This window comes from Diceros bicornis, chromosome 9 (genome assembly GCF_020826845.1).
Source record: "Diceros bicornis minor isolate mBicDic1 chromosome 9, mDicBic1.mat.cur, whole genome shotgun sequence".
NCBI lineage: Eukaryota > Metazoa > Chordata > Mammalia > Perissodactyla > Rhinocerotidae > Diceros > Diceros bicornis.
Window position 1 is genome coordinate 14,826,208 of NC_080748.1, and position 22,924 is coordinate 14,849,131.

Consider the following 22,924-nt stretch of genomic DNA (forward strand, 5'->3'; position numbering starts at 1 on the left):
CCACATCTGTTCAAATTCCCAGTCTTCTGCACCTAATGATTTTTTGGATCTCTCCTCCCCTGTGCTATTAACTGGTGAAAGGAGGGGCTACTTAGTAATTCTACACCTGTTTGCGTCCACGCCTATCAACTTGCTAAGCTTCCCAAACAAGTGCAGAGTAAAACAGGAGAATATCTGAATCTGGGGCGGAGACGGCGGTGGCTGCCGCTGGGTTTGGCTTTTGAGATTTTTATTAAAAGTCTCTAATGTATCTCCTACAATGGCAGTTGATGACAGCAATTTATATTCCAGAACGAAGAACAAACTGAGTTCATCTCAAAATGATTACAAATCATCAAGACGGAGAAGTCTGCCACCTGAACTCCTCGTAGGACATGACATTAGGAGAAGACTTCAAAGAAACATTAAAAACTTGGAACCCATTCATCTGAGGCGCCGGAAAAAGAGGCCATCCATATTTCCAGGTAGGAATTGTTTAAATTTATGCCTGCCAGTTAAAAATAAAACAAGGACTATATTTCATTTGTTATGATCAGATGTGTTACATTTAAATTAACTTGGGACATGTGTAAGAGCTTAAAGTAGCCAAATAAACATATTTGAATGTAAAAAATAGAATGGTTCTTCCAGCTGAAAGCACTCCATCTTCTTTCTTTTATTTTCTTTATTTATTGTAACATCTTTAAGAGTCTGTAAATAGGCAGCAATTTTATTACTTGTCAGGAACAGCAGGATCGTGAAATTGCTTTGCTTGCAATCCTGAAGAATTCCATGGTGCATTTCATTCTCTGGCGTATTTTCTTTATTTTGCAAGATTATTGGATTGTTGAGTGAAGCTGATGTTTGTGTGCACCAGAAATTAACACCATTAAATACTCGAATGCATGCTTCAAATTCCTGTCTTGCATCAGAGCCTAAAACCATTTGTAGTAAAGAGCTCAATTAAACCATGTGGATGGTGAAATGTATTAGAGCGCAGAAGACTCATGGATTTCAATCTTGATGAAAGGACTCTGATGTCTGCTTTAGATGTCTGTGCCTGGATATTACAGATGTGTAGACCATGTAAGATGCCCGTGACAGTGAACCCCAGCTAAGGTATCACTGGAGAGTGATCACTGGAGAGTATGAATTATTTAGTCAACTTGATTTCAATACTATTTGCATTGGAATTTCCTGGAGAAACTGGAAGTGGCCTTTTTGTTGTGACTGATTGATTTACTGGAGTCTTTACAGAGGATAGATTAGACCCAACTGCTGAGGCTAATTCTATGATGATAGAAAACTAAAAAATAATTCAATCAAGTTTTACTTCATAAAAATGACATTGATTCCCCTAACAGCTGAGTCTTTATACTGCTTTAGGAGATAGCCAGGAGAGATTTAGAAATATGTGGACTCAAGGCCACAAGCAGAAAATTACATTTCTAAAGGAAGCTGTTGTTTTCATGAATTTCTTCTTGGTTTAGTGATGTTGCCCTGGTGTCCAACTCCTCAGCAGAAAAAAGCAAAGCCCAGACTGGAATGGGCCAGGGGTGTAAGTGTGTGAATGTGTTGGGGTGAGAAGGAAAGAAATGATATGAAAAATGCTGCAAGGAAGAGCATTGAAGTGTCTAAAGTATCTAAAAAATACCATCACTTTCTGCCTGTTCTCTTTGATCTGAAGGTACCAAGGAGCCCAGGCCTGCCTTGTTTTCCTGAAACTGCATGACATCAGGCTCTTTCTGTTGAGTTGGTTCACTAGCAGTTCTTCAGGAACCTTCTCCCAAACCTGTTCTTCACCTCTTCTTTGTCTTGTCTTCCTTTATCCTTTGGGTTAACATATCTGGATCCATGTATGTTACGATTCATCCTGCTTTTCTCTACCACCACTGACACAGCCCCATCCCATACTTCATGAAGGCTTCTCCTTCTTTCCAGACAACCGGATCCCAGGACAACCCCCCACCTCCTCCACTCACGATTCCCATTTTGCCCTGTCTTTCTATAAGGTCATGTAGCTCTGGTCTGTCAGCTACAGCCGCAAAATTGTGAGAAGATCTCTTAGCGTGGACCTCACAAAGTTATCCTAAGATCTTGAATTGTCACAAGTTGACAGAGTGGAGTTGTGAAAAGAGCACTGAATTTGGGGGAGCTGAGTTCTAGTCTAGACTCTGTCCCTAAATGACTGTGTGTGTTCTCCAAACCACCTCACTGACCCCTGTGGACTTCAAGTACATTATTTGTTTCTGCCTATTTCTGCCCCCCTTCTCCTCCCTGGGGACAGCAACAGGAAATGGGCTTTTTTCATCCTTCTCCCAGCCTCTCTACCAGGGTCTCCAATTGACAGGTTACAGAGTTACTTGCCCAAAGTTTGAACAATACTGGCTATTTGATTTTTAAGTTCCTTTCAACTAAACCATGACTCTATTGTCATGCAGGTTGCACTAACTTCTTTTTACAATGGATGACTTAGAAACGAGCTGGACTGCAAATCCCACCACAGCCCCTAAACATCACCTGAAAACAGAAACATACATAGATTGTGCATACATTTTATACTGCTATGTAGTTGCACATAAAGAGCAGATATGATAGATGTGGGACCTGAGAGTCAAGGAAATTAAGATGCATCTCAAAATTAATAACTGGCAAAACTGGAGCTCAGACGTGGTTCTTTTGACTCTGGCATTGAAGCTGTTTCCACCCTATTACAGTGTACTCCATTGTCATCTGTTGTTGTCATTTGTCTGATGAGATTCAAGACTTGAGGACATGTCAGTGTTCCAGTATGCATTCACTCTGACCCTTACACAGGCACAGACAACTTTATCCTTCACCTCAAATCGCATGTTTTCAGACCTGTGCTGAATGACTGACTGATTGGGTGATCAATTCATTCATTCATTCATGAAATATTTATTTAGTTCTTGTACTGTGTTAAGGATAGACCTTCAAGAATCAAGCTGCATATTACTCTTCTGTTCTTATTGCCTCTTTCTCCCATAAGGGCCATCTCACACTGCAGATACTTATCTATCCAAAAGGCAAATCTGTTTCATTCCCTTACTTAAAATTCTTCAGTTGTTATCACTGCTTTTAGGATAAAGTCCAAACTCCTTAATGTGAAGTATGAGACTACATAATCTGCTCCTGTCTCCAACCTCATCTCATAGCACACCTGCCCCTTACATTCCAACAAATTCAGCCAACTTTAGATCCCCGTGGCCCATCCCACTTGCTCTTCTAGGGAGGTGCTGTATACCCTACCTGCATAGTTTCACCTAACTAATTCCTACCTTAGCTTCAGGTGTCAGCCTGACATCCCTTTTTCTCAGTTTTCCTGACCCCCACATCTGGGTTGGGTCCATTCTATGTCCTTCTCATAACACCTGGACTTTTCCCTATCACAGCACTTATCACACTGTATTGTAATTGTCTGTTTACTTGTCTGTATCTCCCACTAGCCAGTGAGCTAGGGACCGTATCAGCGTTGTTAACCATTGTATCCCTAGTACCTGTCACAATGCCTAGCACATAGTATGCGCTCAATAAATATTTATTCAATTGACTCAAATTGCACTGAACTGAATTAGCTGTTGGTGTACCTTGTATGCTCTGCCTTCTTCCAGACTCTATTTATGCCATTCTCCCACCCTCCCCCACACACACACACACACTCCTGCATTCCTATTATGCCTTTCTTCCGTTCTCCACCTGGGCTTCAAGGCCCAATTCAAGTCTTCTATCTTCTACAATCACTCGGTCTTCTTCCTCTGGCCTCTGAATCCTCCTTTATACCTCTCACCTCCTTGGCCTCAGTACGGCATAAGGCTGTAAAAAAGAATACTTCCTGGGATTGTGTTCACTTTTCTTAGGTTGTGAATGAGTTCAGTGGACACATTGTCACTTTGTGGCAACTATTAAGTTTTTGTTTTTATAGAAACTCTTTGAAAACAGGGACTATATCTTATATGTCCTTGAATGGCCCAATTGTCTAGGAGAAAGAATTGCACATGGTAGGTGTTCAGTCAATCTGGTGGTTAATTAACTAATTTGCTGTGAAGCTGTGTCCATCGTTTAGGGCCTGTTTCTACTTCTAGGAAAGAACTAGTTGGCAGATAGAGGCTGTCAAAGGGGAAGGCCTCTATGCTGGCTTTCATCACTATAAGAACTCCTATGGGTGGGGGTGGGGGTGGGGAGGAAATGCAGGTATCCCTTGTCTCAGTATGTAATTCATTCATTGAAAAATGTGTTGGATTCTACTATATGCCAGGAACTATTCTAGACCTTGGGAAGAGAGCAGAAAATAAGACAGTTTCTGATGTAGGCTGATGGGAAAGAATTTTTCTAGTAGGATCCCTTGCATATTGTACAACTCAGTAAATACCTCTTCAATAAAGGAATGAAGGAGCACCATACTCACAGCAATGAATCTTAAAAAAGAAAACCAATACGTTTAAGAATCATATTTATACAAAAACATCAAAAACTAACACTTTTTCTTCCTTTAAAGAAGCCTCATGAATAGAATGCTAGTTTGAGTTGCTTGGCTGAAGTTCTACAGTCTTGGATCTCACCAGGCCAGGTGTTAAGACTGTAGGTCTCTAGCAAGCAGCCAGCCTGGTTTCTCCCTCCTCCTGAAAGAACTCCAGCAGCTCCCTAGCAGTGGGCTCAGCTCAGTTAAAGAAACCAAAGGAAAGAGAGAGAAGTGGTCCTAACACATGCCACACCCATAGGCATGTCGGATTAAAATGAGCATCCCATCCTGCACCTGGAAGGAATTGGGACTCAGGTGCCAGGTGTACTGGGTTGTTCATTCAGCACTCAAGCAAACAAGTTGGTCTGTTTAATCAGCTAGTTCTTAAAATATCCTACTGATTTTACAATCATCTGTTGTGAAAAGCAAGGATCCATCTGCCTTGAGGAAACAGGCAGTTCCGCGTACTTCCTTGTTGCTTAGTCAGAGGACAGGCGTGATGAGGACTGCTCATGGCCAAGAGGAGTAGGGAGCTCTGGCCAGGCCTCACATGGCAGATATATCAGCATGTAGGCTAACCTCAATTCTCATTTTTAACTCAGTTCTGTTCAAAAGGCATTTTTTTTTCCAAATCCACAATCTAAAGAAAATGTTTTTTTAAATCATATTGTTTTTATAATCGAACAGATTTCGAACATTTCTAAAGTAAAATTACTTTTTTGTTTTTCTTGCTGCATGTGGGTTTTTATTGGAAACACAAGGTATTCTTTAGAACAATGGCAGCTGGATGCGTTCTGGCCTCCCTTCGGGTGGCCAGAAGGAGTCTATGAGGATGGGCAGTTTGTTCGAGTTCCCTCCTGAGAGCCTTCTTATCACAGACACAGTGAAGAACACTGTAATTAAGCATGCCTCCTCAAGTATTATGTTCTCTGTTAGAATTCTGTCATTCTGGAACCCTGCTGCCTTTGAGACCTTTCAGCAGGGCCTTCAAGGGACATGGAGAACTGAATCAGGGCCTCCTTAAAGACGTGCTATAAAAAGAGTACTTCCTGGGATGGTGTTCAGTTGTCGTGGGTTGTGAGTGGGTTCAGTGGTTCCACTTTGTGATGACAAGAGCCATGTATCATACACTTTGGTATTCCCCACAACACCCACCACAGAGCTTTGCATACGGTAGGTGCTTAAGAGGTGGTGAAATAGTCAGGCAAAGTGAAAGACATGCAAGAATAAATGTATCACGACCACTCTGTGGGCCACACCCCTGCCCATCTGGTCCTGTAACTTCCTTCACCAGCTGCTTCCAGAGCAGGCCATGCTCAGGGGTCAAAGCAAAGGGATCCTGAAAGGCAAGAGTTTGAACTCTCCTCTCACGACAGGATTTTAGCCAAAGAATTTCACAAAGTACATATCTACCTCACAACTGGGTTCAAGTTCTTGTTTTTTTTTTTTAATTATTTTTTTTTCCCCCAAAGCCCCAGTAGATAGTTGTATGTCATAGCCGCACATCGTTCTAGTTGCTATATGTGGGACGCGGCCTCAGCATGGCCGGAGAAGCCACGCGTCGGTGCGTGCCCGGGATCCGAACCTGGGCCGCCAGCAGCGGAGTGCATGCACTTAACTGCTAAGACACGGGGCCGGCCCTGGGTTCAAGTTCTGATTCTCCCATCTTACTAAATGAGTAACCTGGGACAAGTCACTTGATCTCTCAGAACCTATTTCTTCATCTGTGAAATGGGGATGAAAACACCAGTTTCAAGGGTTGTGTTAAACTCAAATGAGATAATGCATGACTATGAAATGATATACAACTGGAATTGACTGTGTTCTCTTATTCGTGGTGGTATTAAAGGTTTTGTTTTTCATAATGAGTACTTTTTCTTTTAATGGGTGGGTAGTGGGTATAACTGTAACACTTTTGCAATTCTTCATGGTTGAAAAGTTATCCAAAGTTGCTAATCGGACCCTCTGCTAATATAAATTCTACATAATGACACACCACTAATTCTAATTTTATCGTAAAAAGAGGATGACATGGAAACTCTTCTTCATATAAATATCCATGTATTTTCTCAATATGAATCATTAAACTTGAGAGCATTGTCATATAAACCCTCTGAAAATTGTTTGTTATTAGAAACATCAATGTCTGTGTCTTATAAACTTACTTGTAACCTTGCTATGTTTAATATTTTTGCCTAATTTTGTCTATTTAATGCCTTGCTTTTGGAAATTCTGCCCTTAAGCTTTTCTTTAAACTAAAACTTGGAATAGGAAGGTAATTGGTTTGCACTTGTGGTTTTTAAAAGTAGCTTATATATAAGATTATAAATGAATTCACTACTTGAAATTAATCTTTTTAAATATTAGGAGTGTTTAGACTTGAAAAACTTTTGAAAGTCAACATTTAACATTTGGATTTAAGGTATTTATGGCATTTATTACTCAAAAATACTGATGCAACAAAAACTGAGGTAGCCTGTTTATTTAAACAATCAAATTTATTTATTGGACAAGTTTATTCAAGGGGGTGAAATTTTTGTTCTTGTTTTGCTTTGTTTTGTTTTCTAAAAAGAAACAAAAACAAACTTTTAATGAGGATATTAGTGGTAACCCAGTTACTTTTAAGGAAAACAAAAATGCTGAGACTGATATTTATCTGCATAATTTATAAGCAAGGGAAAATATGTTTTCCCTTTATGCAGGGACTGATGGTGAGCCCAGCAGAAACAGAAAGTTTAGATTTATAGCTCAACTTCAGGCTTTTCTCCTTGTCGTAAAAAAATAAAAATACAGGGTTTCGAATTCAGGACTTACTATATAAGTATATTGAAAAGTGGCTTAAACACTCCTGTTCTAAAAGCAGTTCATTTCCATTTGTTGATCTATATAGCAAACGTATAACTACAGATTTGAGAGCTCCTGCACACTTTTCTTCCCATTCTTAAAAAATGCTTTAAAAATATATTCCCATCTAGACTGTGAAAATATTATGTATTTTTACATTCACATAATTTGACATTTACTCAATATACTTCAGTGATGATTTTTAAGCATTTTTAATTGTTTGTGTAAATAGTGTGCTTTTAACAAATATTTATGGGGGAATGGCCATCCAGTTACTCAGTTACATAAGAAATGACCATACCCCGACATTCTTTTGGGAATGTTTGCTTTCAAAATGTAATTAGAATACCTCCAGCTTTTCTTTAAAATCTAGAAAAATATAGATCTGGGGGTAGGAGTTTACAAAATGAGATTAAATGGGCAGTCGTTTTTAGATGACATGCATGTAAAAACTCTCATTACAAGATAGTCAGAGTATTTTTCAGTCACAATCTTAAGACCTTTCCATCCTAAGTGGAATGGAGTTATTTTTTTTTTTTGTATGAGTTTTTTTTTTTTTTTTTGTGGTGAACAACTGATTGTCAGATGTACCTTTGAACTTCCTGGGAGTTCAGAGCACAGAGATGGAGGAACCACAAAGATGGTGTGTACTTTTGTCACTGGATCAGATTTACAATGGTGCTCCCTCAGCTATCAAATAGCGCACTTCTCTCCTACCCTGATACTTAAGAAAGACTAAAGTCACCTTAATGGATAATCAATACTGGATGACATTGTAGAGTAATTATGGGCAAGAAAGATACAATTTAAAGAAACATTTCTTAGTTTTAAGTATTGAAATAAGTGCCCAAGGGTAAATGGAAGATATACATGAGAAAGACTACAACAGCTGTTCAACAAAAATCTAAACAATCTTACTATCTATTAGGTACAAAATGCCCTGCAAGGACTGGATGATGGTTAAGACATCGATACACAGTAATTTGTTCTTATATCTAGTTTTTTACTAGGAGAGCAGGCTGCATTAATGTGGGCTTTCAAGCTTCTCTGGCAACCGATATTTAAGCCTCTCTGTTGCACTAGCTAAAGGCAATACTGATGCCATGTCATCTAGCACAGAAGCCCTAATTGGCAATGAAGCATCTCCCTACAATGAAGTCCCAGGGGACCTTAATTGTCCTCCTCATCAGGGTTTCTTTGCTGGGAGTTTGTTACTTTTTGTAATTTGTGCCTTTTCTCTGCACCCTCTAAGAAACATCTAAGTGGGAAAGGGTCATAAGTCAAATATCCCTCCCCAAGACCCAACTCAGGAAGGGTTTCTAGTCTTTTGATATTTTTGAACTCCTGTAAAACTAAGAGAATATTAGATTATAACTTAGGGCATTAATTCTCAATCAACTATGCAAATGTGAATTATTGGAGGAGGTTTTTAAGACTCCCTGGAGATTTGATTTAGTGATTCTAGGCTGGGGGCAGGCTTCTAACTGCATTGTGAAATTCTCTAACAGCATTGTGAAAATTTCCCCCAAATAGAACATTTGTCCCATTCCCTGGTTGAGAACAACTGACTTAAAGGAAGTGGAAAATATCCTCAAAGATCAAAGTTATTCTTAAATTATTCCATGTTTCACTTGCAGAAGCAGGAGGCACCTATTCATGGCAGGGCCCCATCCCTGCCCCTTGTCATCTAGTCCCCTCCCACACATACACCCAGCCACCACCATCCTCAAAGGTCAGTGTGTTCTCAGGCAGGAGGAGAACCTGTCTTTTCTCTCCTAATAGTGCCTGGATTTGAGTTCCATTATATACAGACCTCCTCCTGGTTGCCACTTACAATCTCTCAAGGCAAAATGGCAGAATGCAGAGGTCCGGACTACTCTTCTCCAGGTCTTTGTTCTAAGCCCCACTCAGAACCATAGGATAAAATCCTAGAACTCTCTCTGCCACCTCTCTGCCACAATTTTTTAAATGGTGCAACGTGCTATGGATTAAATGTTTGTGACTCCTCCTAAATTCGTATGTTGAAACCACAATCCCGATTTGGTTGGTATTTGGAGATGGGAGCTGTGGGAGGCAATTAGGTCATGAGAGTGGAAACCTCATTAATGGGATTAGTGCCCTTATAAGAAGAGACACAAGAGAGTTGATCTCTGTCTCTGCCATGTGAAGTCACAGCAAGAAGGCAGCCGTCTATAAGCCAGGAAGTGGGCCCTCACCAGACATCAAATTGGCCAGCCCCTTAATCTTAGACTTCCCAGCCTCCAGAACTGTGAGAAATAAATATTTCCTGTCTAAGCTACCCAGTCTATGGTAATTTACTATAGCAGCCTAAGCTACCTGAGCCACAATGCTTGTTAGAGGCAGCCAATTGGATGAATGAGAAACATTTTAAGTCCTTAAAAATAAAAGCTCTTAATCAATACAAGTAATATTATAAAATATAGCAATGTCCAATGAATAAAAGTTAATGAATATCATACATGATACTTGTACTGCACAGCAATTGCATTATTCAGAAATAAGATAAACTATAACTACTTATTTTCTTTTGTTATTGAATCACATCCATCCAAAATAAATAGCAGTTGAGCAACTTCTCAAAAGAAATATTGCTAAAATGTAACTACTTTTAATAAAGTTGCCACAAACCACTATATAATTATTTATTTATTTTTATTTATTTATTTATTTATTTATTTTTTAAGATTTTAGTTATTTATTTTTCCCCCCAAAGCCCCAGTAGATAGCTGTATGCCATAGCTGCACATCCCTCTAGTTGCTGTATGTGGGACGTGGCCTCAGCATGGCCGGAGAAGCGGTGCGTCGGTGCGCGCCCGGGATCCGAACCTGGGCCGCCAGCAGCGGAGCGGGCGCACTTAACCGCTAAGCCACGGGGCCGGCCCTATATAATTATTTAAATCAAAGGCAATGCAGTTTTGGAAGACTGTAAACATCCCAAAGTTATGGCCTTGCACTTTGTCTTAATTTCTGCTAAATTAGAAAGGGCTGTGCTGTTTCAGATATACCCATACTGCTGAGTCCTTTAACAAAAAGCAAGTGACTAAAATCTGCATGCTTAACTAATATTTCTAATGATAGAAGCCATTTTATTGGCAATAAATCAGCTTCTGATTTCCACACCAAACACTCCCACATGCAGAGACATGGGTGGGCAGGAAGAAAGGAAATGGTCCAGGATGATATCCTTCATAGACAACCTAGAATGCAAAAGCAAAATCTGCATCAATGGGTGATGGTTGGAGGTGAGAGAGTACCAAGAAAATCTATTAGGAATTTGTCTAACATGCTTAGCAGAAGGAACTTAAAAAAAAAAATAAGTAAAAAGAAAATGTGACACCCACATCCACAGTCACCTTCCACAGCAGGGAATATGTGAGGTGGTTTTTACTTTGAAAATCTTACTGCTACGGACAGGGCAAGATGACTTGCAGATATGAAACTGGGTTTGGTGTTTGCTTGTGGAAAGTGGGGAAGCTCCCTAAATGTGACCTAGAGGGTTAAGAGGGAGGGCAGCAGGAGTGTAATCATTGTTTATTTGGTAGGTAATCGTTCCCTATTTAAAATGTTCTTTTAAATTTCCAAACATTGAAAATCATGATGAGTTAACACAAGATTGAATAAGGTGAGATAGGCAGAGTGGAAGGTTGCTGTTTCATCCTCTCCCCCACACAGCAACCATGGATTATATATCTCTACCCAACCACTGCCTCTGGGGTATTTATAGGAAAGTAGAGCAGTGGGGACAGGGGAAGGAAGACAGGTAGAGAAGAGAAAGAAGCCCCTAAGAGTCGACTGGCTTCTTCTCATTGTCAAACTCCTCCTGAAAGGCTCCCTAGCTCAGTCTGCACGTTATTGCTTTAAAATAATATTAGGATCTAGCTCAATTGTATTTGGGCAGCAGAGGTAGAAATTACCAATATATGAAATTTTGATGTTCGGACAGAAGTCCAGCATTGCATGTTGCTTTCATTATGTTTGAAAATACAGTGTGTAGAAGTAGATGAAAAATTTACTCAAAAATCCACCACACTCTTTTAGGAGCTATAGTAGACTGGTATATTTTTGATTTTGCTTCTTTAGAGTATGAACATTTGAGATTAACAAACACTATAAAATAGATTAATATGTAAAAGTTGTGCACAAAATACAGATTAATCAGCTGACTGGAATTCTGCCCTTACCCTGGAGTGTTTATAAGCCCCTAATATCCTGCACTTAATGTACCACATTGCTGTATGCTACTCATTGCTAAATGGAGTGGTGAATAACATCTGTTTAAATGTGGTATAATACTATTTCATATTTTAGGACTTAAAATAAATGTTATAAAATTTGAAATGCCATGTATTTCATCCAAAGTGGCAACATTTCCCCAATCAATTTTTAAGGAATATGATTAGGTGAGAAGTATACCTCACTTTCAAAATATTTTAATTTCATTACTGGGAAAATAGGGATAAGTACACATGTTTTTAAGTCATACGGATTCATCAAGCTTGGATCTTGCCATTCTGGACATCAATGAGCTATTTTAGTTTGTCATCATCATTGTTGTTTTAATCTGTAATAGGGCATCTTAGAAAACCTGTGGCATTTCCTCAAAGATTTAATTTTTAATTCCCTCCTAATTATTAATCTTACAGATATGCCTTTGAGTCCTGGGGATTTATTATTCTTTTCAGAGCTCAAACTGCAAAAAGTCCCTGGTGGTTGTGCTGTTGAAGAACCTAGACAAGCAAATAAGTTGCTTGGCAGTGAGCATAGTGGAGAATGAGAATCATTGAATTGTGGATTTGAAAGAACTCAGAGAGCATCTTATTCACTGCACTCATTCTACAGAAGAAATACAGACCTACACAGTCAGCTTACGTTTAGGGTCTCCTCCTTCCCAGTCTAATCTTCACAAGGTCATCACAGAAACCTAGTTTAAGAACCTCTGGGGTCATTTTTTGTGAATATATAAAATGAGGAGAAAATGACACCCACTGCTTTCCTTTCCACAGGGTCCCAGAGTCAAGCAATCTATGCACCAGCCTGTGTTTATTCAACCTCCACGTGTCCACCATTCTGGACCAGCACTTTGGGGTTGGGGGTGGAGTACAGGTGAGGTTGGAATATTTAAAAAGTACATGTCAGTCACAGTTGGGGAGACACTCAACTGGGAGGTGAGCCTAGTCTAGTGCACGGCATCAAGATCTCAGCGGGTTTTATTTTTCGTCTGTCCTTAAGAGACAAAAAGTCTGTTCCTTTGACGAAAGCAATCAAGTGAGAGAGAGAGAATTTCGGTTTAAGGTAACTGTAGTTCAAGAAAATGCACAGGAAACATGATTCTCCTCAGAGATCTGATCCAGGAGAAAACCTGGACACTGTATAAACATTTCCTTTTTGGGGAAGAGGTCTAGGGATATGTTTCTTTTGAAAGATAAAGGTCTACTAAATTTTCATTGTCCTCACAGACCGAGATTTGTTGTTATTCCCATGTCACAAAGAGGAAACTGAGGCATATGGAAAATAATCTGTTAAACGTTAAGTGAACAAATTTGAGGCAGGATGAGATTTCACAACTTCTAAATTTCAAGCTCTCTTTTGCCAAATATTTTCTGAAATTTATTCCATTCTTGTGTTCTAAAAGTTATAACCCAAGGCAGGTTTACAACCACATATTTTATTAATTGAATAAAAAAGGATATCTTTTTTTCCACACAGATTATAATAAAATCCATAATTAAAACCCAATAATAAGTCTCCTGATTAAAGGTGTAATGAAGGTAGACAGTAGACCTGGCCTGAATATGCTTGTGGGGCAGCTGTGTGCCTGCATCTGTCACTGAAAAGTGAATATTTCGCTCATTTGGAGGAGTGTATTAATTTTTAAGGTTGTCAGGGCTCGATTTAGTTCCTGAAAAGTAGGTCACCCTATTGTTTTATGTGGTCCTAAGTTTAAAAAGTTGTCTGACAGAACATTCCACACTTCGAAAGGCATATGTAATAAATAATTATTGTTTTGGGAAAAGGATTCTAGGAAAGCTCAAAATAAAGCAAAATTTTTTAAAAAGCTAATTTCTTCTAAGCACAAGATTTGAAAATGCAGAATGGTTTTTTGTTTTGTTTTAAAGTAGTAGAAGGAAGTGAAGATCATATAACCCAAAAGTCAGCTGAGAGCACTTTGCTCTTAAAATTTAAATAAAGATTGATCAAGTTTCCATGCCAACACCTATAGAAAGTCCCAGGCCCAACTCCAAGATTTCTACAACTTTTCAGGGACACGTGTTCTTGTGCTTAAGTTTATGCTTCTGCTGATGTTTTCTTTGTTTGTTTGTTTGCTCTTTTTTTGCCATTTATGGATTTTCTTATTATCTTCTTATGCTTTCCCTACTTTGTACTGTGTGGATTCAGAAGTGAAGTTCAACTTCTTTCCTTGATTTCCACAATCTTAACCATAAAAGCCTCTGTGTGGGGGCCAGCCCAGTGGTGTAGTGGTTAAGTTTGTACTCTGCTTTGGCGGCCCGGGGTTCATGGGTTCAGATCCCGGGTGCAGACCTACACACTGCTCATCAAGCCGTCTGTGGCAGTGTCTCACATACAAAAAATATGTAGCACAGATGTTAGCTCAGGGACAGTCTTCCTCAAGTGAAAAGAGGAAGATTGGCAACAGATGTCAGCTCAGGGTCAATCTTCCTCACCAAAAAAAAAAAAAAGAGAGAGAGAGAAAAGCCTCTGTGTGTATAGCAGATCCTACTGGATGTCTGGAGAGACCAGAAGAATCTAGGGTTCAGATATTCAATCAGCACAAGTGACTTTGATTTAATATTAGATGTCTCTGTTCTTTAAAAGCCCTAACAGCTACCTTACCATTTGAGGTTTCTCAACACTTACTCTACCAGTAATCTTCAACCTCTGGCCATCTTGGTGACTCCTTTCTCCTTTTCTTCTCTCCTCTGTCCTTTCAAATTCCTTTCCGCCACAATGTCCTCAGAATTTCGTTTTCTTCTCCCTCTATTGTATGGAGCAATTCTGATCTGTCCAGCTCCTACTCCCAAGCTCTTCTTCAGGCCTATCATTGCATATCCAAAACCAGTCAAGGTTCTCATCAAAATTGAAAAACCATCTGAGACCTAGTTCCGTTAAGCCTGTGGTCATGATAAGAGTACATGAGAACCATCTGCAGATCTTATAAAACTTAAATTCAGATGCTGATTCATCAAGTTTTTGATTGGCATAGGAATATCTACTTTTAATGGTCATTCTTGATTCTGATAGAGGGATGTTCAGCTTATTCTTTGAGAAACTCTGTAGTCTAATAAGATTCATCTCCTACAGGAGGCAGTTGGAGTCTAGATAGCAGGGTTTTTTTTTTCCCTTTTACATGTAGAGTAGACTTTATTCTAAATAAAGCCCTGGAATGACCCCACTATGATTGAAATTAAACATCTCCCCATCATCCTATTGCTCAGACCATCTTATGATGTAAGCCAAGATCACTTTTGTTAGAAGCCCCATCAATTAAAACTTTGGAGGCTCATTAGTAGGGGATAAGACTCATATTTCCTGTCTTAAGAGGATTTCTCTTGTCAGAAACATGTTTGTATTCATCTGAACAGGCTCAGTGATCCAGGTAGCTGAGTCACATAGAGGACAAAGCTTGCTCTGGGACAACTCAGGGGACTTTGCTTACCATCTTCCAATGGTGTGTAACAGAAGACTGTCTTAAAGGATCAGGAAGTAAGACCATCTTGGGCTAGCAGACTTCCACTTTTTATTTTATATCTTTAATACCCAGAGTAGTTTGTGATAAGTTCACATTAATTTGGGGCAGCATTCTTCAGTGACGGTAGCTTTGTTTTCAACTCAGTTTACAATATAACTATGTTCCTTTTAAAAGATAATTTAATTACAAAAATCAGAGACTGATCAGAGCATCCTTATAAAGTGTATAAATTATCCATACTATGAGTTAATAAATTATCTTATATAATGCATTTTAAATCCTTTGTTTTACAAAAATATGGTGCCCTTTTCAGGAAGATATCAACTCTATTGTGTAAAGAAATATATGTCTATACTGTTCTTCCTAATAAGTTTACTGTCTTTTGTCATTTTTATGTTGTCTTTCTACCTTAATTCTTAGCTCTTTAAATAGAAGAGATAAATTTTCTATTTTATTTATCTCCCTGAGACATTATCCAATGATCTCTGCCCACATTGAGTGCTCAAGAAAATGCTTATGCCCCACCCAGAGCTGTTTCATACTCTCCCCTCTTCCATTAGCAGTGTGTGAATCTCTGTAAATAATTCAGCTACCCTGGACACCCTAGAATATTCTCTGTAAAGTAGGATAAAAATAGTAGCTGATACCAAGAATCTCTGCTTTTTAAGGACCTCTGTGGAGTCTAGAACTGCATCCCCAAAGTAGTTCTGTCATCCACTGGCAGATTTTCTTCTATTAAATGTTGAAATATTCTATAACACCCTGCATTTTCTTTTTGATTGTGCCTCTCTCGTGTTTAAGCCCCTTTACTTTCAGAATCCAGCCTACACTCCTGAACATGCCATTGGAGACCCAGAAGCCTTACCATTCTGGCCCCATGCTCAGATGGAAGGCTTTATCCCTGCCCCTGGCCCTTTTACGTGCTGCTCCAGCCACCCTGAACCACTGCATGCTCTCTGGCCCTGCAGTCCTTTCATTGATGTGGGTCTTCACACAGGCTTCCTCATCTGTCCACCTTGCTTTGCTCTGACTGTCATATTCTATTTCAAGGCTGAGCCCAAATGTCACCTTATCTTTCAAACCATCCCTTACACTCCCACCCCCAGATAATTTAGTTGTCCCATCTTTGGTTCCATAGGTCTTTACATGTCTTGCTATTATAGTATTTAGTTCTGTACATATCTGTTGTTATCACCACCCTCCCTGCCCAGGCTTCAAGCCTTTTGAAGCCATAAACTGTGTATCCCATGAATGAATGAATGAATGAATGAATGGGAGAGTGCTTTCCTTGTCTATCTTTAACTGCCTGGTCTGTCTTAGCCATCAGTAACATGCCAAAGCTAAATTATTTCCTAAGAAGCCGTAGTCTTCCTTAGTATTAGTTTTCCAGTGAAAGTAGTTTCCTCTCTTCTCTCCAAATCCCTCATCACCTGGACTCCTGTTAGTTTACTCTTTCCTTAATATATCCCAGTTTGACAGGATTTTTTGCTTATATTACTAGCTACTTTAAATCCTTTGCAGATTTAAGTAAGTGATAAGTATAATACAGTATCCTCTGAGCATCATCTGAGCTAAATAAAGTCTTTTTCCATCAGAGGCAGCATCAATTTTTCCACTTCCCTTTCCCCACTTATTGTATCCTGGAGAAAGCCGATGTCAGCTCTTCATGTGTCCATCACGTTGCATAATGTTTTTGAGTCAGTATTCTTTATTAGTTTATTTTGCTTCTGCATACATGATTGGATACAATTATTTGACAGCCTCTTTTGGGCTAATACAGATTTACAAAATCAAAACTTTCTAATGCACTTCACTCTTGCCGGTATCATTACGTATGCTGCAATAGCAGGGAAAGTAATTGTGGTTTGTGCAACAATATGGAAGAGTTATGTAGAAAGAGTGAAAAGAGATTCAACAAAAAGAGATAACCATAAACTCATCAGAGAATAAAGTGAATTTCCTAACATTATTAAAATATTGACAAGTATATGCCACTTTTGCATTACGTCATCAGTTATAGTCTTATTCCTGAGAAAGCTTAGTGAAAATGATGGTTCTTTGATTGTATGGAATGGATTGTTTACCTGATGAAGCAACATAACAAATATCTTAGGAATAACCAGCTTTACACCCAACAGCAAACTCCTTAGGGCAAGGACTTTATATGTTTGGCACAATTATGCTTATTGTACATCAGTGCTGTATAAATATTTAGTAACAGCTCCTCCCGTACCTATTCCTGGCAAGTCTAGCCTTCCTGACTTGTCATGTCCGTAATCATATATGTATTTTCACATTAATTATTTGAGGTGTGGTGCCACTTTTAAGCTGGTTTCTTTGGGAGGGTGCCATCGTCTCTAGGCTCGGGGTAACTGGAATATAGATAATTAGCTGTGAATATCAAACAGCACTGTATTTTTTTCTTTCCTTTAAAAATTTCTTCATTTTTAGAGATAGATGACTTACAGAGTGAGCTGTATTTTCTCCTAAACGTTAAGCCATCACTTTTTTTGAAGTTACACTAACACTTGGGCTTCATCATCCAGGCTCTGTAACTAGCAACGTGACTTTGGGCAGCTCAGTTTACCTCTCTGGAGTTCAGTTTGCTCATCTGAAGAAGATCCTCCTGGGCTGATTGCAAATGTTGTTTCTGGCCCCAAAGTTCTAGTGTACTGCCTATTTCCAGATGTAATAATGGTGCTTACTTACTCAGAAGAAATAAATTAGTTTGTTTTTAAGTCTGCCTTTCTAGTGAATCCAAAAAAGGTGCTACTACTTAAATATTAATCTGTTGTCTGATTTTTCTCTTTAAGAGGAATTTACCCAATATTCATTATTTAGAAGAAGAGAGTCATTGTAGCATCAGATTGGAATTCCAAAGTGCTTTCATAGAGAACAACGTAGCTATTTAATTATGTGAATTTTAAAAGAACAACAAAATTTAAAGTGATCAGAAAGAACAAAATCTCTTGGTTCTGGGGACAAAAGTCTACTAATTGTGTGAACTCTGTCCCTTGGTTTATCAGTAAAATAGGACTCTTATCTTTCTGTTTACCAGAGAACAAGAAATGAGACAAAGACATAAAGGTCCATTGCAGTTGTAGGAGTTTCAGTTGGAAATTTGCATGTATAAAGATACTGCTAGTTCAGTGCTTCAGGTTCTCTGACAGTGGGAGTCCCTTCATCTTCATCCACTCACACTTTCTCTCCCAACCACTCTCGTGACTTTTGCTGAAATTTCCTTATGTCTGGCCACATTTGGAGCTACCATCTTTGTTCATGCAAAATGATATTTGTTGTTGTTGCAGCAACACTAATCAGCCCAGAGAAGGATTTAATCTGTTATTATTTGTTTCCATCAACAGCTTCTTCCAAAGGCCCAAGTTTATCTGTCAAAAGTGGACTAGAGGCCAGCCTGGTGGAGCAGTGGTTAAGTGCGCGCGCTCCACTTCAGTGGCTGGTGGTTTGCAGGTTCGGATCCCGGGCACACACCAACACACTGCTTGTCAAGCCTTTCTGAGGTGGCGTCCCATATAAAGTAGAGGAAGACGGGCATCGATGTTAGCCCAGGGCCAATCTTTCTCAGCAAAAAGAGGAGGGTTGGCATTTGCTGTTAGCTGAGGTCTGGTCTTCCTCACAAAAGAAAAAAAAAAAGTGAACTAGTTCAGGCTTCGTAAAAATGGTGTGCAAATCCTTTTAGTTTTACTCACCTTGTCTTCTTCTCCTATCTGGGAATTCTCAGTCTGCAGAATTTTTGTTTGTGCACGCTGAGGTTTCTAAGGGTAACTCAGTTAAACTGGAAAGTTCTTTGGCCCAGGCCAGCATCAGCATCATTTCTACCTGTAGTCACTTTAACTGTCATGAAGTTAAACTGTATGTAGTTGAGGGAAGTGAACCCCAGTTAGGTTTTTCTGTGGGAACACAGAGAGCTTGGTTCCACTAAATCTTCACAGTTAGGTAACTTTCAATACCTAACAGTAAATATTGTGCTTCCCATTACAATGATTTATACCTATGTTACTCTCATGTTTAAATTATTAGTATTATATGTTAATGCATGGATACACCCAGAAGCATATAAGCCATTGACACTGTTTTAAGTGCAATATGTCTTATTTATCCCTCTGAGCACCTTTAAAAATGTATACTTCTTCCAAGGAGTTCCCAAATACTAATTTTGACTTTTGCATCATTGACTAGGATCACCTTGCCTAATCCAGTCTTCATTTCTGTATTAGTGAATCTTGAAATTTTTATTGCTATGATCATTTTTCCACATTGATACTCCCCCCTTGCTGTGATTCATAGGAGAATCACACACCAGATCATTCATTCATTCATTCATTTCTACATACTTTTTGAGTACCTACTACATGCCAGGCACTGGACTAGAGCTTGCTCATAAGCATTAAAGTCTGCTAATACTATTTCTCCCTTCAATTCTGTCAACCTTTGCTTCCTATTTTTAGGAGCTCTGATGTTTGGAGCATATATAATTGTCATATCTTCTTGGTGAATTGACCTTTTTTATCATTATATAGTGTCCTTCTTTGTCTTTTGTGATAGTTTTTGACTTAAAGTTTATTTTATCTGATATTAGTATGCCAACCCTGCTCTCTTTGGTTACTGTTTGGATGGAATATCTTTTTCCATCCTTTCATTTCAACCCCCTTGTGTCCTTAGAGCCTTAGATCTAAAGTAAGTCTCTTGTAAAAAGTGTATAGTTGGATACTAGTCTTTTTAATTTATTATGCCAATCTACATCTTTTGATTGGGGACTTTAATCCATTTACATTTGAAGCAATTACTGATAGGGAAGGACTTACTATTGCAATTTTGTTATTTGTTTTCTGTAAGTCTTATAGCTTTTTGTCCCTCATTTCCTTCCTTATTGCCTTCCTTTGTGTTTAGTTGATTTTTTTGTAGTGACATGTTTTGATGTCCTTCTCATTTCCTTTTGTGTATATTCTATAGATATTTTCTTTGTGGTTACCATGGGGGTTACATAAAATATCCTAAAGTTATAACAGTCTATTTTAAACTGATAACAACTTAACTTCAATTGGGTACAAAAACTCTACTCATTTACATCTCTGCCCCACCCCCCCATTTACAATATTGATGTAACAAATTGCATCTTTAAATATTGTTTACCCATTAACATAGATTTATAATTACAGGCATACCTCAGAGATGTTGCAGGTTTGGTTCCAGACCACCACAATAAAGTGAATATTGCAATAAAGTGAGTCACACAAATTTTTTGGTTTCCCAGTGCATATAAAAGTTATGTTTACACTATACTGTAGTCTATTAAGTGTGCAATAGCATTATGTCTAAAAGACAATGTACATACTGTAATTAAAAAATACTTGATTGCTAAAAAATGCTAATCATCATCTGAGCCTTCAGTGAGTCGTAATCTTTTGGCTGGTGGAGAGTCTTGTAAAAAATGCAATCTGTGAAGTGCAATAAAGCAAAGCACAGTAAAACAAGGTATGCCTGTATTTTTTATGCTTTTGTCTTTTAAATCTTGTAAAAGAATGAATGGTGGAGTTATAAATCAAAATTACAATAATTCAAGTTTTTGTGTTTGTCATATATTGACATTTACCAGAGGACTTACATATTCATATGGTTTTAAGTTACTGTCTGGTGTCCCTTTGTTTCAACCTTAAGAACTCTCTTTAGCATTTCCTGTAGAACAGGTCTAGCGTTAACTCCCTTGGCTTACAAAAGCTGGGAATGTCTTAATTTCTCTCTCAATTTTGAAGAACAGTTTTGCTGATAATAGTCTTCTTGATTGACAGTTTTTTCTTTCCATACTTTAAATATATCATCCCATTGTTTTCTAGCCTGCAAGATTTCTGCTGAGAAATCCACTGATAATCTTATTGAAGATCCCTTTGTACATGACAAGTCACTTTTCTCTTGATGCTTTCAAGATTCTCTCTGTCTCTGACTTTCTACAGTTTTATTATAATGTGTCTCAGTATGGGTCTCTTTGGGTTTACCCTACTTAGAGTTATAGATTTTTGTGTGTATATATCTATGTCTTTCCTCAAATTTGGGATATTTTCACCATTTTTTCTTCAAATAAATTTTCTGCCCCGTTCTCCCTCTCTTCTCGTTCTGGGACTCCCATAATGCATATATTGATCTGTTTGATGGTATCTCATAAGTCTTGTAGGCTCCCTTCACTTTCCTTTATTCTTTTTTCTTTTGTTCTTCACACTCATTAATTTCAAATGACCTATCTTCAAGTTTTCTGATTCTTTTTTCTGCCTGTTTGACTCTGTTGTTGAACCCTTCAAGTGCATTTTTAAGTTCAGTTATTGTTTTTCTCAGCTGCATAATTTCTATTTGGTTCTTTTTTATAATTTTGATCTCTTTGTTGATAGTCTCATTTTGTTCATGCATTATTTTCCTGAATTTATTTTGTTGTCTGTCTGTGTTCTCCTTTATCTCATTTAGCATACTAAAGACAGTTGTTTGAAAGTCTTTGTTAAGTAAGTCCAAGGCCTGTGTTTCTTTAGTGTCAGTTTCTGGAGATTTATTTTGTTCCTTTGAATGGGCCCTTTCTTTGTATGCCCTATGATCTTTTGTTGAAAATTGGGCATTTGAAAAAACCATCTTTTCACTCAGTCTTTGTGAACTGACTTTATACAAAGGAAGATCTTCACTAATCAACCTGGCGTGAAGGCTCAACGTCTTCTCAGACTTTTTCTGGGGATATGTCTTTGCTGGGCCTCTGCATATGCTTTTTTTTCTTTAATTCTCCTGTATACACAGCTGCTTTTGAATCTCTTGATTTTCCTGAGTCTCATCCCTGCTCATTCTCAGGACCTTAGATGTTCTATTGTATTCCTCCACCTGTATTCAGGTGCCCATGAGTCTGCAGTCCCCTGAAACTCTCACAGGCCACTGCACCCACCACTGCTTTCAGCAGCCTCCAACCTGATATCCAAAATACACTACCATTCCCATCAATGCTCTGAGTCAGATCAGACAGAAACCAATCCCTCAAACAAGCCAGAATGTTGCAATCAAGTTCCCCTCTTTCCTTCTGTCCTGAGGGAGGGGCCAGGAATTGAGTGGCATCCTCCTGACCAGGTTGTGCTACACTGGGGAGAGGAGGAGCACAAACAAAAATGCCACAAAATGTCCTATTGTTTTGAGTGTGGCTTTTTCTTGGTTAGGCATTCACTTGGTTGCTGCAGCTTCTTAATTGGTTTCTAGAGTTCCTACAAAGCTACTTTGGTCCATATGTTGTTGTTCATTTGGTATTTCCATGGGAGAACAAGGGCCTGGAGCTTCCTAGTTCGTCATCTTGCTGATGTCACCCTTGCTCATAAGTAACTCATAATCCAGGGAGGAAGAAAGACACACAATAAGAATGACCTGAACAGTTTTATATTTTAGAAAAAATAACTCAAGGTTATACATCCTTGTACAAGAGAAAATAAACTTCAGAGCTACAGAAACCATTATAAATCTGTCTATTGGACTAGGTGAGAAATGGTAAGGCCCTGAACTAAGATAGAGGCATACATTCGAAAGATATTTAGGAGGTACAGTTTTAAGACTCAATAGCCTATTGGAAACTTGGGCCAGGGATATGAAGATGGAGAAGATATGGAATCAAGAAATAGACAAGTAGATTCCAATAACTCTGGTTTTAGGGAAGTTTCTTAGGCATTCTGAACTTCATTTCCTCATCTATAAAATAGGACAATCATGAAGGTTAAAAGAGATAACACATGTAAGTTCCTAGTGTATAGTAGGTAACTAATAAGACTTAGTTTCGTTTTTCCATCCCCCTAACTCTAACCAACGTTACTAGATTATGCAGCTTAGTGGATGATGATACTACTAACTGAATATAGACTAGG

General features: G+C 38.6%; 1 protein-coding gene across 2 annotated transcripts in view; it reads left to right on the forward strand.

Moving 5' to 3' along the window:
- The first annotated feature begins 206 nt into the window (after window positions 1–206).
- The window catches only part of FRY (FRY microtubule binding protein), a 314,584-nt gene continuing 291,866 nt past the window's right edge, over window positions 207–22,924 (forward strand). For both annotated transcript variants that reach the window (XM_058547971.1, XM_058547972.1), the window contains exon 1: window positions 207–464. In XM_058547971.1, coding sequence (XP_058403954.1) covers window positions 260–464 — 205 coding nt within the window. In that variant the 5' untranslated portion in view covers window positions 207–259. The remainder of the gene's footprint in view (window positions 465–22,924) is intronic.